General features: G+C 42.1%; 1 protein-coding gene across 1 annotated transcript; it reads left to right on the forward strand.

Annotated features, from left to right (window-relative positions):
• The first annotated feature begins 4,666 nt into the window (after positions 1-4,666).
• Positions 4,667-7,899, forward strand: LOC134859907 (zinc finger MYM-type protein 1-like). The gene is made up of 3 exons (XM_063876687.1): positions 4,667-6,622; positions 6,727-6,829; positions 7,371-7,899. The coding sequence occupies exons 1-3, from the start codon at positions 5,118-5,120 to the stop codon at positions 7,896-7,898; spliced, it is 2,136 nt and encodes a 711-aa protein (XP_063732757.1). The 5' UTR covers positions 4,667-5,117; the 3' UTR covers position 7,899.
• Positions 7,900-11,227: the final 3,328 nt, after the last annotated feature.

The following is an 11,227-nucleotide window of genomic DNA, read 5'->3' on the forward strand; positions in this document are numbered from 1 at the left end:
AATCTAATTGGAAGTGAATCTGGGTCTTTTGAGAACGACAGTGTTGTGTGTAATGGAAACTCTAGCATCACTGAGGAGGCTAATGCTAATCCTCCTTCCATATCAACCGATGAGAGTGTGAGCCATGACCACTTATCTACCATGATGATAACACTGGAAATGCCTCATGTGAAAACAAATCAACAAAAAGCACAAACTCTAAAGAAACTAATTGAAATATTTATATCTTAAAACAGTCAGATTAAATTACAGAGCTTCAACTACAAATTAAGATGAAAAAACAATAAATGAAACAAGTGTGCTGAAAGGAAACATAATGTTAACTGTTATTATATTTTTTGTTTTAAATTCAGTATTATACAACATTAATTGGAGCTAGTTGTAATATTTGTTACATACATTTTGTGTAAATTGGCTCATCTTACCCCACTCTCCCCTACATGTTTTTAGGACATTTTCAAATAATAAGATAATCCATCAAAGACGGTAAATAACGGTGTGTGTGTGTGTGTGTGTGTGTGTGTGTGTGTGTGTGTGTGTGTGTGTGTGTGTGTGTGTGTGTGTGTGTGTGTGTGTGTGTGTGTGTGTGTGTGTGTGTGTGTGTGTGTGTGTGTGATGCTGGTGGATGACTCGTGATGTGACAGCGGCTGCTCTTGCCTCAAAGACCCCTGAGACAAAGGGAAGAAGGGCAAGAAGAGGATGGAGGGGAGGAAAGAACAAGAGTGATATGCCGGAAAAGAGACAGAAAGTGGATGTCTGTGAGAGGGGGAGAGGTGTGTCAGCACAGGGCCTGGATTTCCCCTGAGAGCCACCGGCACAGAGACAGATAGACAGAAACACAGAGGTTGGGGTTTAAAATTAGAAAAGTACCCATACTTCCTCCTAAACTGGACAGCTTCCAACTGGCCCTGCACCATATTAATGCCACAGGAAATATTACAGATTACACATTGACAGCTGGTCAGAGGAACTATCAACCAATCAGAGCTTTGCAGGGAAGATTAGGAATGAGGAGCCCGTCTTCAACATTGCTAACTGGCTACAAGCGAGGTTTATGAACAAAGATAGTGAAAAGTTACGGAACAGACAGATCAATAGACCCCGTTAAAAGCAAAAAGGTCAACACTAAACATCTGCACTTTAATTTTGTAAATGATCTCTAAGCTCCTGTTATTCATCCTGTCTCACTAAGTCATGTGGGACAGGATGACTTTGAAAGTTGTGAAACTCAGTGGCATTTCAGTCTGATTAGCAGGCTGGGACGGTAAGTTGTTACCTTAAATCTTAGCCTGAGTAAAACCCAGCTAAAGAAACAACTTTATTGCTCCCATCAGATCCTACCTGGTACTCAAAGACAGTAACAATGTGATCTGACCTTATACACTCATCAGCATAGATACAGTTCAGTGGACATTAAGAGGATCACTGCCAGTGCCTTCAGACCTTGCAGACAGATCAGGAGGGACTAACGGCCACCAAAAGTGAAGTGAATTGCTGTGGAAGGAAAGGAAGAGGCAAGTTGAGATAGGAGCTCACCAAGCTAGGACCTACAGCTGTAACCGTAAACATTGACATGATGAAACTGAAATCCAGTTAGCTTACAGGTGTAAATTAGCTTAAAGGTCCCCTATTATGCAAAATGCACCTTTTTGATGTCTTTTATTCATAAATATGTGTCCCCAGTGTGTATGGAGACTGACAAAGTGTCAGAAAATACAACCCTCTCTCTTTTCCTCCTTACCCACATCTCTAAAAACAAATGAGCTGATCCAGATTTGCTTCGGTTATGACCTCATAACCGAATTGTGGGCTGGCTTTACATTGAACTCCTGGCAATGTCCCGCCCACGTGACACATCCCAAACTATCGTCCCCCATACAGTCGCGAGCTGAATCCCCTCCGCAGCACCTCTGTGTGTTCAGCAGGATGTCTGCAGGAGGGACTTAGAGCTGTTGTTTATATAATACATATATAATGTCTCTGTTCTAGTGGCGAACACTGAGAAGTGTTTCAGAAATAATGCTGGATGTGGTCTGGAACATAATATGGGGTTTAATCACTGCAGTGTTCAGTTGAGTGTCTCCCGGGAGAAAATTCTCTTCAGAGGAGAGATCATGATGCTCCAAAGGGGCGTGGCTAGCAGCAGGTTTTCGGAGTCGAACATTAAGGGTCGAGGATGATTGTACAAAGCAGTTTGAGTTTTATTGCATCTAGATTATTGCATGCCGCCCAGGCTTTGCCTTTTCAATGGAGGAAGTATTTCCCGGAGCACATGATGAATAGTCCCAGGTATTTGAAATCATTGAAGAGTGGGGTTCAATTCCCTGCATACATGGTGGGGTTTATGCTGGACGAGATGAACTGGGTTTTCTTCTAGAAAGTGTTTGACCTTGGAGACAGACAGAAGAAAGATAAAGAGAGAAACAGCTAAACATAGAAACCTGGACTCAGAGGAAAGCAAGTAATTGGCTCTGATCAGTCAGGGACAGAGAGGGAGAGGGAGGGACGAACAAAGACAGAAGGAGCGGACAAAAACAAAAACTCATGTGATCCCAATGTGAGCAGCAGCTTGAAAACAAAGAGAGATGAGAATAAAAACAAGAGGCGTCTGTGAAAGGCGGCTGCCCACTGGGAGTGTACAGTGCAACCACAGTGCTGCTGAAACACAGTCAAAGCTAGAGCAAACACAGCCGTGCATTCAGACCTTCATGCAGCTTTGTGTTTCCTTCTGTGATTTGAATGCCTGTGTGAGGACTTTGCATCCTCAGGGATGAATTATGACGGCTGCAATCTGACTAAAATGTTATCAACATAAATAACGGGGAACAATTGAGAAAAGCAATCACTTTAATTGATGCTGCAGTGAGGCTGTGGGGTCAGATGGGGTTAAATGCAACACAATATACAGTTATTTACCTTCTACTTTTTTACCGTCAACAATTTGGAGGTAGACCAAAGCTTTTTAGCTCTTGCGAAATTTATAGGTTTAAGTGGCTGTTGCTGGAAGTCGATTCAGATAAGGGTGTTACACTAAATGAGTTCTCATGGAGACTGTATCCTCTAGGACAATCTGAACGTCAGACTGCACAAGTAGTACAGTTGTCTCTCATTTCCTTTTGCCACTGTGCCCCAGAAACACTAATGGCCTTGTGCAGCATCATTACCGCTGCACCAGCAGGGGGCCATTTATGGGAATTTGCATTTTAATGCTGTGTGCTCTAACAATCAGCACCAGGTAGGATCCATGAGCGAGGTGGAGACCATTATAATGCCAGTTGGGTCTCCATTCCTGTGCACTGGTAATCCCTCGGTACAATGCACTTTAATACAAAATGTTGACTAAAAAGAGAGGTACAGTATTAGGAACATGGAACGCTCTGTAAGGTGCGTTAGCAAGCCAATGCACAGGCCTGCTTTAAGACAGCAGTTTGAGTTTTTTCTTTTTGCGTGAAGGACACTGGATGTATGACATTAAATGCAATATAGGAAACACATGAATATAAAAAAAAACGACCGAGTTTGGGAACATGTACAATAATTTGGTATTAATATTAGGATTTGTAACTCATTTTATAGCTATGTTTCCACCTTTCTACCCTGGTGTACACTTTTAAAGCTTAGAATCATAGCCCATCACTATTCATTCATATGTTTTCTTTAATTCTTTGGATTTTTGTCCGTGATTTCATTACGTCATTTTTTATTGAAAATAAATATTGTTTCTACCCATCCATCATGTGATCACTTTCTCCTCAAAGGTTATAGAGGAAGAAGGCCTGCTGTGAGAGGCAATTTAGTCCAATGACCTTGCTCCCTTTCATTTGTCATAATAAATAAAGCTGGCTCCTCGTCTTCATCAAAAGCTGCTGTGTGTGTTTGTGTGTGTGTGTGAAAGAGTGTGTTTGTGTGTGTATCAGTGTATGTGTCACGAAAAAAATACTTTATTTCCAAAAATGCAACAAAAACAAGAACTCAAGACGCTCACATGGAGGATTAATAAACAAAATGCTGGTACACTGTTACTGACCCACAGACAGGACAAGACAAACTGGCACAAGACAGGGGGAGACAGGACTATTTAAAAATGAGGTAACAGGGAACAGGTGGAAACAATCAGGGGCGGGGCTGATGATAAACCTAAACTAATCACCTTTTTTCTTCTATTCTATTCTATTTACATAGGATTTTGGGAACCTATCATAATTGGCTGTTTACAAAATCCGACAAGACAAGATCAACTACAGGCTGGAGGAAAGTGGAAGGAGGAATTAGCAGTAGATATGAAAAGATAAAGAAAGATATAGACACTAAAATTTACAAGAAATGAAATTCACTGGTGAATACAACCTTTTACTTCATAACACCAATTTAACCTTTCTTATGGTTCTGCCCACTACAGCAGTCTTTCTGGGAAGCAATACCAGTTTCAAGTTCATTACATTTCCCAGTGGATGTTACAACTAATACACAAAACTATCACTAATAAACCATTACTTGATGGAGAAACAGTTCTTTACACTGCATCACATGTTAAATGATCTTGGTACGACTGCGTAAGAATGGCTCATGTACTGGTCATCGTTTCCTCCCCCATCAGTTCTGTCTTTTTTTTAATTCTCATCTCTTTGTTATTCCGCCAGTGGCGGTGCGTCAATAGTGGGCGCTTGGGCGCCGCCCACCCTGACTTTTTGAGTTAAAAAACGTTATATATACAACATAATTGAAATAAGAAATGTACCGTGTTTATGGGTTAAATGTGTATGGGAGACCACTGTCAAGAACCGCTAAAATGTGTCCGGACATAATATATTGCCATTCGCCTTTTCTGAGAATAGGCAGGTCGGCTACCGTCCGTGGGCGCCGATAACATGGGAGTCTATGGGAGAGCTTATACTTTTCTCAGTCATTTTAGCAAGGATAGCTTTTCATTGGGGGATGAAACTTAGATCTGTGGGCGCTAATCTTTGCGCCCACAGCCAATGGCATTGTTTCTTAGTTCAATGTGACATTCTTAGATACGCGATTGGACTATTTCGGCGAATCAGCATCGTTATCATTCCCTAACCACAAGCGTAAAGAGCAGCACCGTAGCTAGCTGAAACTTAGATTGAGTGAATATGGCGACATCGATGGCTGAGAACTCCGTGCAAGCTCTACTTAAAACACCGTTTCATCGACTATCAGATGTCGAAAAGAAGAAATTGAAAGACTTGGGACCCGAGCGTCCGGATTTAAACATTCAACAGACGACCACTGATCGCGGGAGAACCTACACTCGGACTTTCTCCTCAAACTTGTATGCTAAGCGGAATTGGTTAGCTGGTTGTACAGTGAGCAATGCCTTTTTTTGTTTCCCTTGTCTGTTATTTCAAAGTCCTGGGACTGAAACACTTTGGACTACAACCGGAATGAAGGATCTAAAGCACTTCACACAAAAATGTAAGAAGCACGAATGTGGCCGCAGCCACCTAACCAACTGTCTTAAGCTAAACCTCTTTGGAAGACTGAGCATTGCCGAGCAGCTGGATGAAGGATACCGAATTGGCATTCGGAAACATAATGAAGAGGTGAGAAAAAACCGACACATCCTCTCCAGAATAATAGACTGTGTGAAGTTCTGTGGTGCCTTTGAGTTGGCCCTTCGTGGCCATGACGAGAGCGAAAACTCGGAGAACCCAAGGATTTTTCGTGGCTTGGTGGACGTCGTTGCATCACTGGACGGTGTACTGAAAGAGCATCTGGAGAGCGCAACTGTCTTTAAGGGAACATCCAAAACAGTCCAGAATGAACTTCTTGACTGTATGCTGTCTGTTGTGAGGGAAAAGATCATCAGTGAAGTTCAAAGCAGCGATTTTCTATCGATCCAAGCAGATGAAACCACGGACATTAGCACACAAGCCCAACTTGTGCTTGTGCTTCGCTACATCAACGATAAGAATCTGGTGGAAAGATTCTTTGAGTTCATCCCTCTGCAGTCGGCTACAGCAGAGACCATTGCCGATGCTTTAAAAGAATGCCTTGCTGCCATCCTCCCAGGTGAGCAGAAAAGTAAACTCATCTGCCAGGCATATGACGGTGCTAGTGTAATGAGGGGTGCCACTTCAGGAGTTCAGAAGAGAATCCGGGATGACTACCCAACAGCCCACTATATCCACTGCTATGCCCATCAGCTCAATCTTATCATGCAACAGGCTACCTCCCACGTAGTCAAAGTCAAAAACTTTTTTTCCGACCTGGGTGGATTTTCTGCGTTTTTTTCAAGATCCCCCAAGCGGACCAGTGTGCTTGATGAGGTAGTGGCCCATAGACTACCAACAGCCAGCACTGTGAGATGGAACTTTCACAGCCGTGCCGTCAATACTGTGTTTGAGCAAAGAGAACACCTCGTTGAATGCTTTGAAAGAATTCGAGCATCAGGTGGCTTTGATGACAAGACCAGCCAAGAAGCAGGAGGCTACATCAGGCTACTGGAGGATCCTCAGTTCAACTTCTTCCTGCAACTGTTTCATAAAATAATGCCACACGTGGACGTCCTCTATGCCAAGCTCCAGAAGAGAGACATAGATTCAGTCCATATAGAAAGATGCATCCAGCAGTTCCAAGAGGACATACAAAAAATCAGGTAATCTCATTGTTATTCTGTAAGCGTAGTCAGTGCATTCTTTCACTTGTACCATAGTTATAAGATAAACATGATTTGTAAATTATTGTTATTTTTATTAACAGAGATTCTCTCCATGCAATGGTGGTGGAGCAAAGCAGTGGCTCTCAGCAGCCGAGGAAGCGCCGGGCTGTGTCGGAAGATGAGCTTAGAAGGATTGCTGCTGAGGTGAGTGTCAAAATCAGCAGATGCCTGTGTTACAGTTAAATCCATGCAAATAGGTTTGATATACAGTATATTTGAGTTAATAACATGGCTGGAGTTCAATATTTAGAGACTGAAATACTGAGTTCTTTGGTGGTAGGGGGTGTGCTTGACCATAGGGGTATGGCCATACAAATGTTAATGTCATGGCTTCAGACATAGGCCAACCATCAGGGTCTGATTGCTCTGGCACCTAGACCAACAAAAGCCAGGAACCAAATCTGATAGCTCTGGTTCTTAGACACACAAAAGCAAAGAACCAAGTCTGATAGGTTTAAACATAAACAAAAGGCTAAGCTTGATTGCTCTGACCTGGTGCTATGCAAACTAAGAGTGTGGGTCTATTTGAGATGTAGTTTGGTGTGTAAGATTATGGTCTGATTTAAATAAATCATCTAAACTTAACCCAGACTAAGACTTGGCTTTAAGTGATCTGATATAGATATTTCCCACAACTTATCTGTCTCTCCTCTCTCTCTCTCTCTCTATATATATTTATCTGTAGGTATGTGACACCATACTTGGACACACCAAGGAACGCTTTGCCTTCAAAGACCACCTCATCAGTGCCACCTTACTGCAGGGCAACCAGTTTGAATGCTACCTCAAGGTATTCCCTGAAGTTGCTTTGGCCACCACATTGAAGGCCTATCCAATTCTGGATGGAGGCAAGCTGAAGACAGAGCTTGGCCTCATCTATGGCACAGACGAATTCAGATCCTGCCGTAGTGCTGTGGATCTTTTCCAGTTGTTCATGGAAAACAATCTATCTGAGGTATTTTCAGAGACAGTTACACTGCTGAAAATCATGATCACAACTCCCATGACCACTGCTGAGGCTGAGAGGTGTTTTTCAACTCTGAAAAGGATTAAAACCTTCCTCAGGAACACCATGAGTCAGGAGAGACTGAATGCCTTAGCCATGCTCTCAATGGAAAAAAGGCTGGTCACAGACATGATTGACTTTAACCAGAGAGTTATTGAGGAATTTGCCAGCTTGAAAGAGAGGAGGGCTAAATTTCTTTACAAGTAGTGGGGCCTACTGTGGCACATAAATGTCAAATGTGATGAATATGTGTCTGAATACTAATCTAAACCTAGTTCCAATGTTTGTAATGAGCAGTGTGTTTTTGTTTAATAAATCTTTGTTTTTCAATATATTCTACTGAATCTCTTTTGTGGGTTATTTTCTCATTGCAGAGTGCTATTTAAACCGTGCCGCCCAACTGCGCCCCCCCAAAAAAAATGTTCACCAGCCGCCACTGTATTCCGCCCTTGGGAAAGTATGTTGTATTATGAAACGAAGCACAAGCTGTTAGTGGCTATTTTATTTGATCTTTTATTTCCCGATATGATCATTTTTTAACACATTTGAATGTATTTTCTATTAATATAATAAGAATAAAAATCACAATTCTCTTCACAAACAAAGTTTGGAGGATTTAAAGCATGTATATGGCATGATTTTAGTTTTAGTTTATGTTTTTTAATAAAAAATGTGTCTTTTAAACATTTGGACAAAATATATGAATAATTGACCAGTAATAGTAACCCTCTACAATGTTTATAACCAGAAGAAACCCAAATTAAATATGAGATACATGACAGGTGAAAATATTAATAACGATACCATTTTTTAAATTCATAATAAATAAAACTAACTCTTATAGTTGTATTGAATGTTTAGCATTAGTAAAGCTATAACATCTTACATCATGCAAGCAGAATATTAACACCAGCCAGAGATTGTTTACCTAACATTGCGACCAAACATACTTTCTTATAATTAGCCATAATGGGACGAAGCAGAATACATAGCTTCTTGTATTTGCTGCCTTTGGCTGAATGCTCTGGACTATGACCAGACCATGTTCCCACTCATGACAAACTAGTTCATTCAGATTTGTTCTGGATCAGTTAGCATACCGGGCTGCTTGAACTGATTTAAATCCTGCAGAGTTCCAGATTTAGCACTCACATGCCCCTTTTCCACTAAACCGGAACCGGTTCAAGATACGATCTTTTGCTTTTCTGGCACTTTTCTGGTTCTAGCCTGTAGCACCCCTTGTGTTTTCACCGCTCGTAGGCCGAGTGGAGCTCAAGTGGAGCTGTGTCATTGCGTCATCGTTTGCGTCATGATGTAACCGTTTACAAGCGTTTAGTCTCCCGTTTAGTCTCCCGTCAACTGGCGGCGGTGTTCGATGAAAAGTATTCACTGTCTGACTGTCACACAAGCAGCTGATGCATAGCTACCCCCCCTCCCTATAAGTGAATGTGTTTCAGTCTGAATTGACGCTGTTTGGCATCACAACGCTGAAAGTGTCTCTGGCATTAGACAGGTGATGTTAGCATAGCAAGCGAGGCTACTCTCACTATCTTCACTACTTTGTTATCCTATTGTGGCACAAGCCGTTTTTCTACAGGCATATTTTACCGGCGTAGTTTTCGTTCTGATTTTACTTCTGATGGCAACCTGTGTAGCCCATGCACTGATTCCATCAGATAGCTGCAATAATACAACAGGAGAACGTCTGCCTGCTCTTCCCAATGATCAATAACAGTGAACGGATGGTGATTAAAGTAAGGTAAAATAAACAGCATCACACTGAGCCTGGTTAGTGTTGCCTGGCTTGATAAAGTGTGTGTTTATAAGTGTGTGGTCACGTTCTAGTCACTTTGCTCAGCGATACTGCTTGCTATAACTTGCATTTGCTGTACTCGCCATGACCTGTTATTGCTCAGGTTAATCTCCCCCCTCCGAAGTAAGCGTGACGTATTGGTTTGTATTGGATCTTTGATCTTGGATCTTGCCGGGCAGCTGAGTGGGGCCAGAAAGATCCGGTTTTTTGGCGCTTAAAGGGACACTGTGTAAAAAGGCGCCAAAGTGGCCAAAAAGGGTACTGCAACTACGGTTTTGGCCAAAACCGGCTACGGCGACTCTCGAAGTTCACAAAACTTCTTCCGGTTTCGAAACTGATATAAAACCTGCTAGTTCGGTATTAGCAGTAGCAGTAACAACACAGTTGCGCGACACAACAAGATGTCCTCCTCTTCAACAACAAATCGGGTCAGTTTTTTGTACAGTTTATTCCTAAACTTAATCCCGAACGCGCGGTGACTAGTCATTAGGAAAACGCCGGAGGCGGAGCTGCAAATTCTGTATGTCCCCCAGAGGAGGTTGTACTTTCAAAATGGCTGCGGGCCATGGGGAAGATCCCCTTTGTATGTAGGTAAAACTGACTATATCTAAGTACAACAGAATACTTAGATTTCGGGATAGATGTGAAATGGGTTTAAAAAGACTGTATTTATGAATGGGTATCTTAAATTTCGGTAATTAGCTAGTAAAAGTCTTACACAGTGTCCCTTTAAAGCCTCTGTGGTGGAAGCACGAAAAACCAGGGGCCTCATTTATAAAGCTTTGTGTAGGATTCACGTGGGAAGGTGGCGTACAAAGGACAAAGCAAGTAAATACGCACAAACATATTTCGATTTATAAAACACTGCGCATGCACCACCTACGCCAGTTTCCCTTTATAAATCACAATCAACTCGAAATGCGGCGCAGCTTTTGGGGACTTCACGTAATGCCCATATTTGCCTATAAGTAGTCAAAGAAACACCCTGTATGAATATCAGTGGTGTAGTGGGGATTTTTTAAGTGAGGGTACGCTATTTGTGACGTCACCCCCCAAACACACACACACACACACACACACACACACACACACACACATACACACACACACACACACACACACACACACTCCCACCCAAAAAGCCATACATATATTCAGCTTAACATGCAGAAATACACACAGGTGTCATATAGCCCAGTTTCCCGTCCTTTGCGTCGATCCAGGGATAGGCCTCCTTTTTTCTCTTTCACATCTCCTCAGTCCAGATCGCGAACGGTGAGCTGTCGGAGCTCCCCATAGAAATATGGGAGCTCCCCACCGCCTCCGCGCTAGCATTAGCAGAAGATGTGGGAACTTCGGTGGTGGTGCTGGCTTGTGGCTCAGTCAACGTCTCTGGCTCCTGAATTTCATCGCTGACATCTTTCCGAAAATAAAAATCAATACTTTTCTGTCGATTTGACATTTTAATAACTACACTAACCACACTGAAATCAAAATAGGCTACACATCACATCCACGTTCTCGTTGTTTTTTTTTTGTCTTGTTTTAAGTCTCAGGTTGATGACGATTATCGAATGTTCATGTTATGTTCATGTCGTAGCCAATATAGGTCACGGACAGATACTGGGGATGTCTTATGTAGCCTATGTAGGTTGTTCTCACCATTGCCAATATCTCCGGATTGACATTTGAGTTGTAAGCTATTTTTTTTAATTTTTTTTTT

This window comes from Eleginops maclovinus, chromosome 23 (genome assembly GCF_036324505.1).
Source record: "Eleginops maclovinus isolate JMC-PN-2008 ecotype Puerto Natales chromosome 23, JC_Emac_rtc_rv5, whole genome shotgun sequence".
NCBI classification, from domain to species: domain Eukaryota; kingdom Metazoa; phylum Chordata; class Actinopteri; order Perciformes; family Eleginopidae; genus Eleginops; species Eleginops maclovinus.